At 40.0% G+C, this 19,438-nt stretch overlaps 1 protein-coding gene across 1 annotated transcript; it reads left to right on the forward strand.

The window, feature by feature from the left end:
- Positions 1–8,186: 8,186 nt before the first annotated feature.
- Positions 8,187–9,784, forward strand: LOC115735101 (extensin-like). Its single transcript, XM_048275176.1, has 4 exons — positions 8,187–8,417; positions 8,706–8,761; positions 8,963–9,320; positions 9,511–9,784. The coding sequence occupies exons 1-3, from the start codon at positions 8,234–8,236 to the stop codon at positions 9,290–9,292; spliced, it is 570 nt and encodes a 189-aa protein (XP_048131133.1). The 5' UTR covers positions 8,187–8,233; the 3' UTR covers positions 9,293–9,320; positions 9,511–9,784.
- The last annotated feature ends 9,654 nt before the right edge of the window (positions 9,785–19,438 follow it).

The following is a 19,438-nucleotide window of genomic DNA, read 5'->3' on the forward strand; positions in this document are numbered from 1 at the left end:
GGGTGACGTCAAGCCCCCGGCGAGGGCTCCCCTCGCCAGATCGAGTGAGGTCGGGAAGTGTACAAGCAAAGCTATAACTAGAGGTGTCAATATGGGTTGATAACTCATATTCAATAAAATAGGTCAAATATGAGTTAGTCAAGTTTTAATGAATGGGTTACTAATGGGTATGAATTTTAAGCCTAATTATGTGCGGGTTGTAATAGGGTTTATTTTTGGACCCATTTACAACCCATTTAGTTAGACAAACCCAACTCATTTCAATTAACTTAGCTTGTAAAATTTAGTAGTTCATATAAAAATAAAGTTAAAAAATATAAAAACTTTTCAAAGAAGTAGAATGTCGCCATCGTCCGCCGCTCACCACTTGCTGCTGTCCACCACAGCCTCCCGTCGCCGCTCGCTAACCGCCGCCGTAGCCAAGCAGGTTGGAGTCGATAAAGTTTTTGTGCCTCCTTAATGTTCAGCCTGACATTGACCAGATTGAAGCAAAAATCGACTCACTAGCTAGTGCTCTTGCTGGCCAAACCGTAGAGAACTCCGACGACATGTGGCATCTCCTGGATTCAGCGTAAGAGGGATGATCTGGCTCTCTTCCGTATAATCGCAAAGCTTTCGACAGGTTATTCCCTCGAGGACAAAGCTGAAAGACTAATTCAATTCGCTGCAGTCCATCCGCTGCTGCCGCCAACCGCCGCCGCCCGTCGTCGCTTGCTGACCGCCCGCCTCCTTATATTGCATGAACATATTTTATGAATATTATTTTTTTTAATAAATGATAAGAAATAAATATTTCATGATTTGATTAAAATTAAAATTGTGTTAAGCAATACGAATTAAGTCGGGTATAGATCATTAGATTTGTAATGCATGAAAATAAATCAAAATAAATTAAACAAGTCAATATGAATCGTATTATTTTCTCGACCCGGCCTTACTTATTCATTCAACACCTCTAGCTACGATCAAGCTAATTCCGGGAAAGCGGTAACCAACTTTTAACTTTTTGGTGAGCCGAGCCGTGTATGCTTCTTCAATCATAAAGTAGTCGTTCACTGGAATGGACTGAGGAGCCAGCCTGCCTGATGAAGAAGGCACGTGGCGTCCCTCGACTCTTCTTGGCCAGACTTGTCAATGTCCACCTTTTTTTTTTTTTTTTTTCGGTCGACAATGTCGACATTTGAGAACGAAACTATCTTAGGTTTTGATTAGAAAAAACGAACGGACACCGCGGTCGCTGTCGTCGTCGGTATAATATATCAGTGTCGGTGAGGGTGGCGATGCTAGATCGTTCGTTTGACTAGCCAGCTATGCTGTGACCTTTGAGCCGTCGAGGATGAATTCTGGAGCAGCTGGGCTGGAATGCACTGCTAGGGTTTTCTTAAGGTTTCAGAGATTGGATGAGCGTGTTCCTGTGCAAGAACAATCATGTTTTACAACCATGGTGAGGAAACAAGTGCTTGAATATTATCCATCTTATGTTCAGGTACCATAGTTTTCCTTTTAAAAAAATAAATAATTCAACGCGGAGTCCTTATTAAATAGATTGTCGTGTCGTGTGATTTTGAGATATAACTTAGTTACTAAACCGTGCCACAAAAAATGGTACAGAGACAACCTTACTTTGAAATTTTAAAGTGGCCACACAAATTTATCGAGGATATATTATGATTGGGCGCCTAGGAACTTGCATATGGAGTACCCAAGAGCTCTAGGATTATAAAAACTTGGGTTAATATAATGAAAAATCTCACATTAGTACACCTGTAATAAATTTATTTGAAATTAATTTTTAAGTTATTAAAAATCATAAACTAATACATTTGTGACAAATTTATCCCCAAACTTATTTTTGGGTTACCAAAAATTCAAACCGGTATAAGCGTGATACATTTACCTTTCATTAGCTTCCATCAAATTTTGCCATGCAATTCCCGAACCGAATGACACATGACAAGTCTATGAAAATCCATAACATATTCTCTCTCTTTGTTTCTCCAGTTAGCCATAATTTGATAACAAACAATGCTCATTCTCTCAATCTGATACGCGCATGACACATGATTTAGTAAGTCGTCTTCTCCTAGATCGTCGCCTTCATTTTCGTGATTAGTCATCGAAACTCGTTTGAGCACAATTTCATCTCCGGTAATCTTCTCGCCTTTAGTTTTTCCATTGATTTGGCAAACTCACCTAAATCACCAAATGATGATGTTCAGTGACTTTAATTAGAAGTGATTTGAAGAGAAGTGGGACCCAAAAAAAAAACAAAAATCAAAGGTGGGACAATTACCAAAGATAAGGTATGCTAGGATTGACAAAAAAAAAAGGGGGGGAGTGGGGGTGGTATGCTAGGACGATTCTGATGTCTAATAGCGAAAATGACGGTAATGGTCAAGGAGTGTGCTCGATGAAGAGGAAGACCTAGAGTTATGGATATCCACTTAAACTTGTCATGTCAATTGAGTTATTACCACGTGTCATCCAACTCAATAATTTTATGGTAAAATTTGACCGGAGCTAATGAAGGTTTAATGTGTTGTGCGCGTATTAGTTTGGGATTTTTAAGGACTCAAAAGTCAGCTTGAAGTAAATTTATCATAAATGCGTCAATTTGGAGTTTTTCGTAGTATTAACTCATTAAAATTCCAACACCTCAAATTCAATTCCATGCTAAAACTCAGGGCGATCAAGAAAACAACAATTCATCGAAGCTTGATCCAATTTCCGAGCTCAAACATAAAACCGGTTTCTCTCTTTGACGCGTAAATCGCTTACTCGAACAAACGATTAGCTTTCGCTTTCAAAACGAGAGGCCTGTCAGTAATACCTGTGATGTGTCCGATTACAGCAAGTACTAAAGTGGTAAGTGCTAGTATTTTGTCAATCTTGCGTTCAGACCACATCTCAATCGCTCGATCTTTTTCTTTTCAATAATAAATAAAGCTTCATAAAGTTTTTTTTTTTTTTTTTTTATAACCGAGGTTCCACGCGGCCGGCGAGCTTCGCTCAACACAACGGTGGAGCACGACTAGTCCTCGGGAGGGGCTAGCGCAGGAGCTCACCACCACGACCCCCCACTTAAAACACCGGCGCCGAGGAGTTTTGAACCCGGGACCTCTCGTGAAAGGAACCGAACTTAAACCAACTTGGCCACCGATCGGTGGGTAGCTTCAGAAAGTTGCTTTTTGCAAATATAATATATAAAAAAAGCTGTCTCCATTTTGTCGCCCGAAGAGATAAAAGAGTGTGTGAATCTGCACAAACGTCCGAAAGAACACGTGCACAGTCCCGTTGGCTCTTCACTTGATCTTCACGTTCAATTCGTTCATGGAATCGACATTGTTCTGCACATCTCGAAAAATTATATATCTTTTGTGGTAATTATTAGTAAGATTTCTGGGCCCATGATTAATCGCTCTCTCAATTATTATGGGCATCGACCTTACTCCCAAGGCATATGCCTTACAAAAAAGGCCAAAAAAAAAAAAAAAAAAAAGAGATGCATTATCGTTCATGCGAGAATCATCACCAAAAACAAAAAGTCTGTCCGATGGGACAGCCATTAAATGCACATGTAATGTCATCGATACAACGTGCCATATGCTTAGCTTAGAGACATCGAACCGATTGATATAGTCATGTACAATGTCGTTACAGAGTGTCTTTTCGTGACGTTGTGGATTAGAAAGGGGGTAGATTAGCGGTAGATACCCAAAATAAAAAAAAATCTTAAACATGTTACACAAATGTCAATTTGATCTATTTAATACTAAATATTTTGACAATTGGCCAATAAATTTAGAACCAAATTAGCGAAATTTGCAAAGTTTATAACAGAATTTATATTCTTACAATAGGTTTATGACTTTTTTTATTTTGAAAAAAATTATTCAAAAAGTTCTAAACATATTGCACTTTTGCCAATTCGGTCATAAATTTTTAATTTTGTCAATTGAATATGCCCGACCAATTTTCGCCTGAAATAACTTATGTGTACGTCGATCGTCTTACTTAGCACGGTCGACGTTGACATAGACAATTTTTAATAATGTTTTGGATTTTTTTTAATTTTGTTTCCTTCTTTACTTTTTTCATTTTTTTTTTACTTTTCCCTTTTTCCCTCTATCGGCCACTGTCGAGTCTTGTTGATGGCTAGCGAAGGTCGTCGGCCTTGGGCGAGGGACGCTTGGGCTTGGGCTTGGGCTAGGTGGGCGACCCTTGCTGGCCTAGCGCGGGCCGCCTTCGTTGGTTTAGGACGGGGCATCCCCCACTCGAGGCCGGTGAGGGCATCCCCCGCTCGAGGCCAACTACCTCCATCGGATGGACTTAATTGTCAAAACGTGAAAAGAAATATAACTTAGTTGTCAAAATTTAAAAGTTTATGGCCGAATCAATAAAAGTGCATTAGGCTTACGACTTTCTGGACAATTCCCTCCCTCCCTCCCCTCTTTTTTCCGATAATTTTCCCGATTAGAATAAGCCATTCGAGTTTTTCTTCGAATCGAAGTAGATAGAAATGTGAACAGACCGATCGCGCTCGCCCCCTAGTAGATCTGATCCATGAGCATCCACATCTCTCACACCGCATCACTCTTTGATCACAGTCTATATAGTTTAATGTGTCTGTCGGTGGCAAAACTAAGCATAGTCCTTGTTTGAACAGACGAAACAAAGCTGCTTTTCTATCTTGGACTCGAGTGAAAATAGAAGCATCCGATGGGTTGCAGTCAAAACTTCGGTGTCAATCAGAAGAATCCAAATTAAAAGATCGGCATTCGTTTCAATGGAGAGAGATGGACCGTCATGCACATATATATATATATATATATATATATATATATATATATATGTATGCTAGGAACATATAAAAATGCAAAGCGTAACGCGGGTTTTTATGTCACCTCATCATCATTCGTCAACCTTTACGTCTCGGAGTTGATATGCCTTTGCCCGCAATGAGACGAGGAGGAGACAATCTCCTCCCCCAAGTATTGCCTAAGCTATCTTGATATTGACATCAATCAATAATAATACGTAGCTAGCTTGGCTAGGGCTTATCATTAGTTTAGCTGTAATTTGTATTCATGAGATTAGCTAGATGATTAGTGCAGTGCTAGACAGCCCGTCCAGGCTAGGTTAAGGGAAAAACGACGATATCCATGAGTTAATCATAGGTCGAGACCGAAATTCGATTAAGAAGTTTAGCTTTCTTTCAAAGGGGCGTTTGTTTTGTGAAAAACGCGTAATTTAAAAAATGTCTTTTAAAAAACAATAGTATGTATCACTTACAAATATTTAAACGAAAAATAATTTCATCTTTTGTGACGATATTTAGACATAGAATATTGTCAACGATGAGACTATTTTTATCGGCTAACTATTTTGAACGATACGAAATATCATTTTTAGAAAAATATTTTTTCTAGCATGTATATTTTTCGAAACAACGGAGGCTAATTGTGTAGATTCTTTTGGTGCACTCATCGCTCGGGGTTGGTCTAATTCCCTGTAATTAGTAGTAAGGACATGCCTTGTGCCTCTGGTCAGGGTTGTTTGTCATTGGATTATTACTTTAACTGCGTGTCAGCTCTTTTGATAGGACAAGTCTAAAATAGGTCACCACAATTATTTCTGTAGCAAAAGTTCAATCTCTAATACCACATTGCCAACGAGCACGTCCGAGTTCTTAGCGTTTCTAATGACGGGAAAATTATCCAAAAAATTTTAATTTTATTGTAATTTTATCAATTTAATTTCTTTAATTTTATCAATTGAATCAAAAATCCTTTTGCGTTTTGCCAATTGAGTCCACTTAGTCAATTTTAGCTAAAAATCGTTAATGTGAACGTTGATCGTCCGACGCGGTAGAGGTGAACAATTTTGAATAATATTTTATTTTTCAAATTTTTATTTTTATTTATTTTTTTCCTTTTTTATTTCTTCTGTTTTCCTTTACTTTTTTTCTTCTTCTTTTTTCTCTTCCCTTCTTTCTTCCTTCGGCCTTAGGCGAGGGCAACCATTGGCAGTTCTGGCAAAGGGTCGCCTAACGTTGATGAGGGTGGGCCTTGCCTGAGGCTGGAGAGAGTAGAAGGGATGAAAAAAATAAGAAAAAAAGGAAATTAAAAAAAATAGTAAAATATAATTAAATTTTGTCCGCGCCAATGCCGGTCATGCAATGTGAGACGGCCGACATTCATATTAGCGAATTCCTGTCAAAATTGAAGAGATTGACTCAATTGACAAAATGTGAAAATGTTTATCACTCTATTGGCAAAATCATAATGTTTAAAATTGAATTGACAAAACAATAATAGGTTTGTGATCGATTGGATAATTACTTTAATTGCGTATGTTTGATAGGACTAGTCTAAAATCGTCCGCCACAAATATTTCCGTAGCAATAGTTCAATCTCTCTAATACCACATTGCCCATAATCACGGCCAAGTTCTTAGCGGTTCCAATGACATGCGCTTCATCCACGTTTCCTGTCATATTCTCTTCAGATAAGTAAACGACGTGCCAAAGAAATATATTGAAGTTCGATTTTAAGTGAATAGCTCGTTATTACGCAGACATTTTTTTTTTTTTTGGTAAGGAATTATTACGCAGACATTTGATTGTCACATTTTTCAATTTTTGATCCGCAAGAATAGCGTAAAGCCTAATGATAGCTATGATTATAATTGTCTAATCCCCTAAAATACCCTCAACATTAAATCCAATTCAATTCTGTCCGAACTTTTTTTTTTATCTAAAAAAAAATCTTCAACTTTCACTCTAGATATTTTTTTATCGGAACACGAGTCTTTATCGGCACCCTCTCATTTGTCTAGAACAACAGCAGCCTCCCGATATCGATAATTTTAAATGAATTAGTATGGATTTTTTTTCGGATGTGCAGGTGGGACGATTAGACCTAGAGTGAAAGTTGAAGATTCTTTTCTTAGATAAAATGAAGTTTGGAATAGAATTGGAATTTGATTTAAAGTTGAGGGTCTTTTAAGAAATTAGGCTTGATGATGTAGATGTAATTGAGCATGTTATAAATATAAAAGAAAAATTCGAATGAAACCCTAATGATTAGACCCCTTTTTACTGGCTCAAGTCAAAGTTATGATAAAACAAATAGTTGGCTATAGAGAGTTGTTGTCTGGCGTACCACGGAAGAGTAGGTAAAGAAAGAATCTTTTACACATACGAAAAGAGTAAGTTGATTATTATTCTGCATGAAATCTCGTGTATGCAACGAATGAAGCCTTCTAGAGGGAGGTTAAAGTCTCCGGACGATTCTCTCTCCTTGCCTAATTCTGATTAACCCCAAACTCATTCGAACTGGTTCTTTAATCCTTCATTAGCGAGATGAACGGTAATTAAAATTCGACCCAAGGACCCGAAACACAGCACGATGAACACGCGAGAAGTCGGCAAGTCATTTATGCAGAACTTCGAATCCGGTCGTCGAGTTGGTTGTGTTTATGGATGATAGGAACGCCATCCTTGCTGAACCTATTACCATACCCTTGTCCTAACTTGACTTGTCTATAGGTCTATCGAGTTTCACTAGCCGCTAGCGCCTCGCACCAAGAGGTCCACAGCATGTCGCGCATCGGTGCTTAGAGTTCAGGGGCTACACGGAGGCCGGGCTTAATTACATGATTAAGAACAAGCCCCATCCTAGGTATAGCTAATTATTGGTCACGCCAATGCCAAGATGGTTTAGTTGATGTTTGGGGAAGATGAGTTCTCGTTGTCTCATTAGAAAGAGAGAGTGAGCCGCCTGGTCCCGGATGCCATAGAAATCATGGAAAGTTAGGCAGAACACGTGTATGTTCTGAGATCTCAAGGTAGAAAGAAACATGTTGAGGGAGAGAGAGAGAAACAAAAGAAATTTAAAATTAATGGGGCATAGTCTTGACTATTGCACTTTTTCCTTCTCTTGCTTAGCTTGCGGACTCTTGCAATCGGAGATCGAGATCCATGCAAGACTGAAAAAACACCCTACCAAAGTCAAATTTGTCCCAGCATATTGATGACAACCCATTCAAACCTTAGCATCTTGATTTCCTATTTACTTAGTTTAAAACATTGTTTTTTTTAAAAAAAATTTAATGCAACTCTCTTATTTTTTTTTACCACATTTCCTAGTGTTAAAAGGGTAAACGCAAAAGCTATATAAGGGATGAGGGGGCACCCATCCATAGCACAACCACCATCCTTTCTATAGCCAAAATGGCTAAGATGGCCCCTCTCTTTTCCACTCTTCTAGTGGTACTAGTCTCTCTTAGCTTGCCCCTTGAATCTTCAGCAAACGACGGTTACTATGCTCCTCCGCTTCCCAAGAAATCTCCTCCCCCGCCGTCCCTGCCGCCCCCGACTATTCCCTATCACTACAAATCACCACCTCCGCCTCCGCCTGTCCCCAAGCCCCACCCTCCTCCGACTTATCCCTACCCCAAGCCTCACCCTCCCAAGCCCCATCCCTACCCCAAGCCCCATCCTCCTCCGACTTATCCCTACCCCAAGCCTCACCCTCCCAAGCCCCATCCCTACCCCAAGCCCCATCCTCCTCCGACTCATCCCTACCCCAAGCCCCACCCTCAGCCTCACCCTCAGCCTCACCCTCACCCTCAGCCTCACCCTCCTCCGACTCCCAAGCCCCACCCTCCGTTTCATCCCTACCCCAAGCCCCACCCTCCTCCGACTCATCCCTACCACTACAAATCACCACCTCCGCCTCCGCCGGTCCCCAAGCCCTACCACTACAAATCACCACCTCCGCCTCCGCCGGTCCCCAAGCCCTACCACTACAAATCACCACCTCCGCCTCCGCCGGTCCCCAAGCCCTACCACTACAAATCACCACCTCCGCCTCCGCCGGTCCCCAAGCCCTACCACTACAAATCACCACCTCCGCCTCCGCCGGTCCCCAAGCCCTACCACTACAAATCACCACCTCCGCCTCCTCCAGTCCCCAAGCCCTACCACTACAAATCGCCACCGCCTCCACCTCCCGTTTACAAGTACAAGTCCCCACCACCGCCACCTCCCGTTTACAAGTACAAGTCCCCACCGCCTCCACCTCCCGTTTACAAGTACAAGTCCCCACCACCGCCACCTCCCGTTTACAAGTACAAGTCCCCACCGCCTCCACCTCCCGTTTACAAGTACAAGTCCCCACCGCCTCCACCTCCTCCCGTTTACCAGCCTCCAACACTTCCACCTCGCGTCCACAGGCCACCACCCCACCCTTACACTTATGCATCACCTCCTCCTCCTCACCACTACTAGAGGTTGAGCTTCGAAACACTCTCGAAAGGTAAGTTTGCTTCAAGAGTTTGCACTATCAATCTCTATTTACTCTCAAAGTTGGGGCTCAAAGTTGTTACTTTTTCTTAACTCATGCATGCTTTCACGTCCATTCAATCATGTCCAGAATACTCAAGGGGAAAAGAGAAAGTTGATATAATATGTACTGACCAATGAGTTGTCTACTTTTTGTTTTGCAGGGCAAGTTGAGTCCTTTATCGAAGAAATAAAGAAAATGGATACTGAAGAATCCTATACAAAAGCGAGAGAGTTTCAGCGTTTGCTTTGGGCCTACTGAGTTGGACAAAGAACAACTCGACATCTAGAATGGCTTTTTCCTTCCCGTTTTCATGTACTTTGGCTTCTTCTTAGAGGGTTTGTCGTAATGAATGGAATTTGAGCTTTCAGCCTCTGTGAAAATTCCGAGGCTGATCCAATCATATAATAAAATAAAAATGTTGTGTTGTCCCTTAATCACCTCCTTTGACCCTTTTGTTATTCTATTTTTTTTCCCCCATCTAAAGATTAAAAGGTATTATAACCTGTCGAAAACTCGAACCACATGCAAGCTCGTGCGCTCGTGTCGTTATGTGGAGACTAGGATGCGCCTTTCGATGGATCTGATGATTCTAGGACCGAGCGATAATCTTAGGAATGCAAATGAACATCGGTTCACAAAATTGTAAGCGGTTTTCTTTCACGAGCATGGTAATTGATTGTTGGCCGACAGTGCAGAAATTCGTTATCCTAGCTTATTCTACGTGACTGTAAATTGGAATTTATTTTATGATTGAGTTGCTAGATCCATTCTCAATAATTCGAGGTGGAGAAGAGTCCGACATTATTTCGATGACTCAATCTACCCAAGTTTTTATATTTTTTTTATTTACGACTGGTCAAATTCAAAGTCGCGTCGAACTTAATTTAATGGAAGTACATAAGCCCCACGTCCACCTAGATGAATTGAGGAGATTCGTTGCCTTCCAGAATAGCACGAGTTTTGAATTCACAAGATTCATTTGACACCGTTGAAGTCCAAGAAATATTAACACATAAAGAAAGACCACTAATTTTGAGAAATCATTCGTGTTTGACATGCATTTTGAGTTCTGTTTACATAACAATAATTGCCTAACATGGGATGAAAATCCCGTTCTTGTTAATCATGCGCAAGTCTTGTTTGCTCCGGAGTTAAGCTATTTGATATCGTTAGCTTAGTGTTGATTATGGCCGGAAGTTAATTCCAATTTGATGAATCGACACAAACTCGTGAGTTTTGGGACATAAGTATTTGCAGGGACATGGAGACGGAGGCGAACGGTCGGAGATGCGAGGTAGCGGCCCAACTAGCGCCTAGGCAAACTAGGCCACCAGGCGGGCTCCTGGACAATGCCTAGTAGTCGGGGATGTGCAAAGGAATCGGGAACCACTAGGACAGCTCGGGAACCGATCTGGTTTCCGATTCCAAGTGCGGAACCGCCCACCGGACCCGATCAATAATACAATAATATATTATTTAATTTATAATTTTTTAAAAAAATCAAAATATTAAATCCCTAATTTGAAACTCGCTCATCTCGTCTCAAACTCTCAATCCGACCTTGATCTCTCCATCTCCGTCTCTCGACTCACGCCCTCCACTCCCATCGACTCACGGTCTCAACTCTCAACTCCCATCGACTCATGGTCGCGTCTCTAGCCGTTCATCGTCTCCCTCTCTCACTCTCATGCGCCTCTATTTGCTAGGTGGGGCTGGTTCCATGGACCCACCCGAGAACCGGACCGACCCAACGGTCTGGTTCATGGGTGGATCCATAGAACCAGTGGGTTGTTCTCGATTTTTTTTGGAATCGGCCATTAGTGGACAGTTCTCCCATTATAGGGTGAGAACCGCCCACTCGGGCCATGCTCACCCCTACTAGAAGCTGTTGTGTTTTTAAGACGCCCGAGCCGATTTTGGCGAGCACTTGGTTCTCTATGCGGCCCAAATCCATACTTATCAAAACCCTATCTTTAAAGCTTATTTTAGATGAGAAACTTGTGAAACCCCTATTGAGCTTTTGAGAACCGTCATCCAAAAGAGTCGAGAGCGAGGAAAATGCTCTCTTTTGTGTTTGATTTTTGTCCGTTCAGTTGTTATCTAGAATTGCGAAACGCTTGAATGCAATTGCTTTTTTTTTTTTTAAATGATTGCGATCTTCTGTTTGCCGGTTATAGTGGAACTATTCGACCGATCTCTCCCCTGAGGTAGGCACGCGCCGATCCAAAAAATCTTGTTATCCTCGTGTTTTATTTCCATAATTTATTTCTTACTCGAATCGTTTCGTTTCTTCACGCTTCCCCTATAGTTACAATCAAGATTCGGGGGAAAGAACTTCTCCCATGAACTTGAAAATCAATGGTAGTACGAGTCTGACCTACCAATATGGGGGAGCTCTTTCGTTGTTTTGGTACGTGAAGGACTTTATTGCGCGCAGTACGCGATTGGGGTCGCCATGCAGGCGACTGTTATCGTTTAGTGAACGATTCAAACAAAAAATTGGGACAGTGCACGAAAATGATTTGATGTGATCGATGGGACCATATGCGGACGAAGGAACACGATCCAACGCAGGTGAGTCCAAATAAGTCCAGACAGCAGATTTATTATTATTTGTTTTTATGTGCAATATTGAAAGGTCGATCGTGACGAAGAAAATCGTTTGTTTTTTCACCTAATCCCGTTCCCCGAATATTCCCGGACATGATAATCAAAGCTTACCTTTGCTTGATAACATGGGGACATAATTATTGAGGAAAACAGGGAAAAGGACCTTTGAGGAAATACGCAGTCCGTCCACATCAAGAAAATTAAGTTTGATCTAATTCATTTTCGTGTCCAGATGGGTTTCGACGCTCGCGCGGTTTGTTACTTTAGAGAAAATTTATTCAAAAAGCTTTGAACTTATTGCACTTTTACCAATTCAATCCTCGACTTTTCAATTTTGCCAATTAAGTCATAAATCTTATGATAATATGTCAAATAAGTCATATTGGCCCAAAATCGATGACGTGGTCTTGGTCATCTTACATGGCACGGCCGACACTAATGTGGATAATGTTTTTAAATTTATGTTAAAAAAATATTAAACATTTTATTTTGCTTTATTTTTTATTTATTTATTTTTTCATTGTACAGGCGAGGGTCACTGGCAACCCTCGCCAGCTGCAAAGGTCTCGGGCAAGGCCATTGTGGCCTCGCTAGCCACCAACAAGGGCGCAAAGGCCCTCGATTGGGACAAGTGGGGCTGCGAAGGCCCTCGCCCATGTTAGGCGATAGCCTTAGCGCATCGCGTCTGGCAAGGCCACCCAAGGCCTTCGCGGCCCCATCAGTCGCTAGTGGTAACCCTTGTCGGCACAATGAAACAAAAAATAAAGAGAAAATAAAAATAAAAATTCAAAATTTCAAAGTAAAATTTAAAAAAAGTAAAGTATTCACGTTAATACCAGCCATATCGCATAGGACGACCAATGTCCATGTTAGCGGTTTCCATCTAGTATGACTCAATTGGCAATTTGTCAAAAGGTTTAGGATTCGATTGGCAAAATTGAAAGGTTTACGATTCAATTAACAAAAGTGCAATAGTTTTAGGATTTTTTGGGATAATTTTCCCATGATTTTAGTGTTATGGATTCAACTTTTATTTTAGTACCACAAATCATTGAAACTACGAACAGCTGACGGAAAATGAATTCACATAATATTTCCGCAATAATTAAGCTAATTCAATCTATCTTTTACTTTGACAAGAAAGAAAGGGAAAGTGATTTTATCTGTTCTAAATTTCCAATCCAATGATCCTTCCATCTTTTGAATTTAGGAGGTTTTAGGAGACTCTAGCTTGATTTTCACCCGGTGGGACACAGTCGGCCACGATAGAACTAAACTAAATAGGTAGTTTTTTGTCACGTCAGTTAGGCATTCTTCTAGAGAGGGCCTCTCTCTCCCTCGGGATGGATCTGAGATTTGTAAGGTATTTTATTTATTCTTTCAACCTATTGGTATTGTTGTGGCCTTTATACGATGATGGTGCTAAGGACACCGATGCGTCCTTAGCACCATCACGTTTAAATTTGGGTTTTCTTCTATCCCGATCTCGGGATAGATATGGGATTTACAAGGCATTTAGATGTGTCAATCTGGAGCTACATTTAGATTTGAGTATTCTTCTATCCCGATCTCGGGATAGATCCGGGATTTACAAGGCATTTTATTTATTCTTTCAACCTATTAGTGTCATTGTGGTCTTTATATGGTGATGGTGCTAGGGACGCCAAATTTAGATCCTCACCACGTTTTGGCCAAACCGTATTTACTATAGAAGAATTTTTCGATGTGTGCTCATCACTAATATTAATTCGAGATTCGGTGATCGGCCACCATATGAGCTTTCATGTTATGACAGATCCATTTTTTGTAGAATGGGCCAATCTCTGCAAGCAGTATTAAGTTGATTCACTTTTCAAATTTACTTGTTTTATTTGCTTTGTGGGATTGACACCTTTGCCTTGAACTTGTATGCTCCTTTTTCACACGAAATGAAGATGTCCATTTCGACCAAAAAGAAAGTTAGGCATTCTTCTCAAGCGTTCTGATTTGATCCTTTGCTATGCTTTTCCCTTTTCCTTTCTCTAATTAAATTGAAAGTAAAAGGGAAGAAATGAGAGAGAAGCCCCCATCTTTTTTCTTCTCATGCATGTGGAGTTGATCAAGTTTCCACTTACTATGCGACAAAAGGAATAATTAAAAAATTATATCTTTTTTAAGACAATCGCTTGTATCATGTGAAATAATTAGTGAATCGAAAATAATGTTCTCTATGAATAATAATTTAAGCCTAAATATTTAATCGCTCTTAGGAAAGTAATTTCCGAATGATTCGCTTTCATCAGCTTTGTCGTATGTGCTCACCGACAAGGGAAGTTGCACGTCTCTAGTCAATCGCGAGTTCTAGACACCAAACATTGTTAATTAAGAACTGTTACGAGTTGAATATTTGTTTCATTGCATCCGTCCTTATTGACCAGATTATGTCGTGTAACCGACAGATGTATCTGATTTCTGCTTTGAATTAAGCCCTATTGATCCTGTAATTTCCTGCTTCGTTATCAAAAGCGTCGTCCATTATCAACTTGATTGAAAAAGAAGGAGGCTCTTTCTCACCTAAAAAAGCGAGACGTCTGTCTTCTTTTTCTTCTTCTTTAAAAAAAGAATATGGGGAACGTCGAAAATGTGGTAAAGAAGAAAAAGGGCAAAAACAAAAATTAAATGGGAGGAAGAAAAAGAAAGCTTATATCGAGACAAACAAAGGAGCAGCCCCTTCAAGTTCAAACCCCACCACTTTAAAGGATTCGATACATCACGTGGTTGCGCGTTCATGCATTAGAAATATGTTTTTCGTACACCCACCTTAGTTGTCTTATATCTTTTGGATATTGTCGCATTAGGTCTTCCAACGTAATCATCTTTGGTAGATTAATATGTGGGGATGAGACCCTAAGAGCTTTTCTAATGTGAGCTTGCATTGATTGAGAGGGTAATTAACCGTTTTACGGAGTTGATATAATATGATAAGATATAAAGATTCTTAACCAGTCTAATATGAGTCCGGCTAGTGTGAGTTGAGTTGAGCTCAGCCCGTGATGAGAGGGTTCGGTTGAAAACTCTATAAATAGCGTTCAAGTCTCTTCTCTAACCCTAACGATGTAAAAGTAACCTCATATAAGGAAACGAGAAAGTAGTGAGGGTCAGCTCATCAAGCTAGTCTTTCAGAGAGTGATAGAGGAGAAAGAACTTGAGCTCGGATCGTCGTTATTCCACATAACGGACGATAGATTCAAAATCAAGTGCATAAATTCTTTTCTTTCTCTGTTACAATGTTCTATGTTCTAGCTATATGTGTTGATCCTAGGCTGCTGCTTTTGCGATACTTACAGAGACATCATTATTTACATGAACTATCGTAAGTTTCACCCGTATAACGGTGATTGTGTTGATTTATTCCCTAATTTTTTTTTAAAATTTTCGACATCAACATGATTGACTTTATTAAAGAGCTATGATTTTCCTTCGATCGGGGGTTCTATACGTATCTATGATTTTTTCTGTTCCGAGAATATGAAGATCGGAATTACAAATATCTTCTGTCGTCACATGGAATTGGAGGGAATCCTCTTGAAACCCCCATTAATTAGTTTTTCGCTTCATCTCTGCCACATGATAAATTATATATACGTATGTAATATAGAATTCCCTTCCCAAGCTAGAGCGTCTTGCAAGAAAGAACAGGACATGCAAAAAGGAATAATTATCCAAAAAGTTATAAATTTATTGTACGGGCGGTTAATTCAGTCCTAAACTTTTTATCGATTTGTCAATAAAGTCCTTTTGGACAATCTTAGCAAACAATCATTCACGGAAATTTTTTTAGACTTTTCTTTTTTGTCCTTGCCGATACTTAGCCATGGCCGACGAACAGCCACGGGTGAGGGTTGCCCTCGTTGAGTCTAGCAAGGGCTCAGCCACAGCCCAGGGTCGTCCTCGCTGGATTTGGCAAGGGCCACCCTCGTCCTTGGCCAATCGCCAAGCCTTGGCAATGGCTCGACGACCGATAGAGGGGAAAAAAGAAAAAGGAAAAAATTAAAAAAAAAAACTATCCACATCAGAATCTATCGTGCTTCATAAATGGCCAGTATTGATTAGACTATCTCGTCAAAGAATTCTAGTCAAAATTGATTGGATGGACTAAATTAGGAATAAATTTACGTAATTGAAAAGTTTAGAATTGATTATCTGCCGTAAAATATGATTGGGACTTTTTGGACAATATTCCCAATGCAAGCGTTTGATGAGAGTGTCACATGTGTCATGATAAATTCGTTTTCGTGTCCACGTGGTTTAAATGCTTTGCCTATCTCTTGTCCAAACAGAATCGATATGCTAAAAGATGCACTAATATTATGGTACAACCCATATAATCTATTTTCTGTACAATCCACGTCCATCACCGTTAATTTGAGTTCTCTCATCATTAATTTGCCTTTCTCTTCATCGATTCCATATGATGAACAAAACATTCAAGAAATATTAAAACATTGTTAAAAATCATTCACATCGGCGCCGATGGTACCACGTCGGTGATTTCCAACCAAAAATGACCGGACTGAATTGACACAAATGCAAAATGTTTAAGGCTAAATTGGCACAAATACAAAAAGGTTTATAACTGAATTGGGATAATTGCAATAGATTTATAACTTTTTCGATAACTTTCCCGATAATAAGCCATCGCCTATATGTTTAATTGGAGCGCCGATACAAGGATGGCGATTTGGCTAAGGCATTTCTTTTAGTAATGGAAAAATATACTATAGAGCACAACAGAATACGGCACGGTTGGTTGGTCGTGTAATTCCGGAGCCCCAATGTAGAACTTGGTAAATTAAGCTCGTTGCGAAACTCGTGCCATCCGATCACATCACGAAAGTGTACAAATGACAAAAGTTCATTTAGGTGTCGAGAATTAAAGAACGATAATGTCCCAATTCAAAAAGCAGATTTTCCCAACGTTCCACTTTAGTCAAGGAAAAGCAGATAACCTTCTTTATTCTTGGCAAAGTTGTAACCCATTGGCCAAAAAAAGATTCTTTTAACGTCAATTTTATCGTGTCCTTCTCAGCAGGCAAAAAATAAAGTGTAAACAATGGAAATTTCAGTGAAGGGACTGGTTTTTTGGCAAATAGTTAAACCGGCTGGATACGCGCATCACCAGAAAAGTCAGTACCTTGCAAAAAAATTGAAACGTTAACAGCATTCATTATTGTGATGGACCATTCTCCCTCGACGAAGATAGTTCTCCTACCGCTAATTTTGCATGATTAGATTTTCCTGGACGACAGACTGCTCTTTGCTAAGTTCCTTTAACTCGGATCGGATCGGATCGGATCGGCTGGTTTAATGGTTGATCAAGGGAATGCAGCCTCTAGTCTGGTCCGGTTATTCAGGGATGCTCGGATTGGTCAAGACCTATGAAGTGATTTAACCGGCCGTTGAACCTGTGAGCTGATGAAGCACGTGTTTGCACGATGACACCTCACCTATTTATATACACGACATTAAGCCCCCACGATAGCTGTAAAACAAGTGGCCGAGCCGCCGCCACGAACATCGAGATCGACGGTGACCGGAGTCCGAATTCTTCAATAGCGAGGTCTCAACGGAACGCGCAAAAGTGATATAATTGGGGAGCCGGACCCCCGGGTGCACGACGAGACAGCGAAAGGAAGGATTGTTTGGTAATGTAAGAATTGACAATCCAATGGGCCGGGACGCAAGAAATCGTGCCAATGTCTGCTCAACTTTCTTTTTCAATCTTGATGGTCCCGGAGAACATAAATAACAGCTATTAGGGCTGCATTTCTTTCACGTTTTAAAAAAAAAAAGTCTGAAAAATATTCTTTTTCAATTTTTGGCGTTTAGAGGCAGAAAATATGTGATCAAATAAATTGTTTCGGTCAAATGCGGGAAAAATATGATAAAAAAATGACTTTCTGAAAAATATTTTATAAAAAAATATCTTATTTTTTGCGAAACAAACGGAGCTTAGGCGAAGGGTTTTGTTCGAAAATTGTGGTCTGATCTCTTTTAGATTGAGGTCGGTGTCGGCTATAACTCACAGCAAAATGTTCACGTCTCACGAGCACGTGCTCTCACGTGGATGGGATCATCTTTTGAGTTTTCACTATGTTTTTTTTTTTTTTTGTGTGTCGGGTAATGATTGGAGCGTACGTGGACGTGTTGCTAGTGGAGGTAAATCTGCGCAACGTCGACGTCCGATTTTCTCCAGTAGTAAAAGCGATTTGAAGTGACTACGCACGAATAAAAGATAAAGTGACAAGTGCTTTAACATTGAATAATAATGTATTACTAAAATTTTATCAATTTAATCATAAACCTTCTGACAATTTATCAATTCGGCCCATCATACAAATTTTGATAAAAAAAATTATTGACGTAAATGACAACTATCCTACGTGATACAATCGTCGCCGACGTGGATAATTTTTAAAAAATTTTAAAAATAAATCATGATTACTTTACTTTAATTATCTTTTTTTCTTTTCAATTGTTTTTTTCTTTTTCCTTTTCATTGTGGCCGGTGAGGATCTTCGGCAACCCTTGCCGACCACTGGGTGAAGGCCTGTAAGCCCTCGTAGGTCATTGGCAAGGATCGTGGCACTCACCTAAGCCATTGTTGACCACAGGCAAGGGCCGCCATGCCCTCTTACATACGAACCCTTACCAGATCTGGCAAGGGCGGCCCTTGCCTAGGCCGTAAGGGCTCCACCACCTCAACCAATGATGGCTTGGGTGAGAGTCGTGACCATCAGGGGCCATAATGAAAAAAAAATATTGAAAAAAGAAAAACTAAAAGATCGAGAAATCTTGAAAAAAAAAAAATACAAAAATTGTTCATATTAGGGTTAGCGTTCACGTCGCCGATTTTCGGCTAAGATCGATCGGATAGAGTGAATTGACATATTATCAAAATATTTAGGACTAAATTAGCCACATTGAAAGGTTTTGGGTTCAAATTGGCACAAATGCAATAGGTTTAGGAATTTTTTGGTATTTTTCTCGTAGAAGTGGCCACATAATGAGCACCCAAATGGCTAAATTTGAAAAAAGAAAATTAAAAATGAAGGAAGTACCGATTGCGTATGGCCTACTATTTGAAAAAAACCTCTAACTACTCTTGTCCTAATTCTAACCCTTGTCTCATAAAAAACCTCTAATTTTAGGCACAGACCCAATTCTACCCTAAACTTTTTTGTCTTATAAAAAGGCCTCAACTTTAGGTCATATTTCATTTCTAACCTGTTTTTTTTTTTTTTTGTCCTATGAAGAATTTTCAACATTAGGTCTTGTCCTAATTTTACCATCCAATCCTAATTTTACCCTAAAATTTGTACAATCTCATAAAAAAAATCATAAAATTTTACTTGATTTACAAATCTGCCCCCATTAAAAATCATTCCAAAGTTTCTCGTTGACAACCAAAAAATGGAAAACTCCCAAGTGCGTGCTAT

The sequence above is a fragment of the Rhodamnia argentea genome, chromosome 2 (genome assembly GCF_020921035.1).
Source record: "Rhodamnia argentea isolate NSW1041297 chromosome 2, ASM2092103v1, whole genome shotgun sequence".
Lineage (NCBI taxonomy): Eukaryota > Viridiplantae > Streptophyta > Magnoliopsida > Myrtales > Myrtaceae > Rhodamnia > Rhodamnia argentea.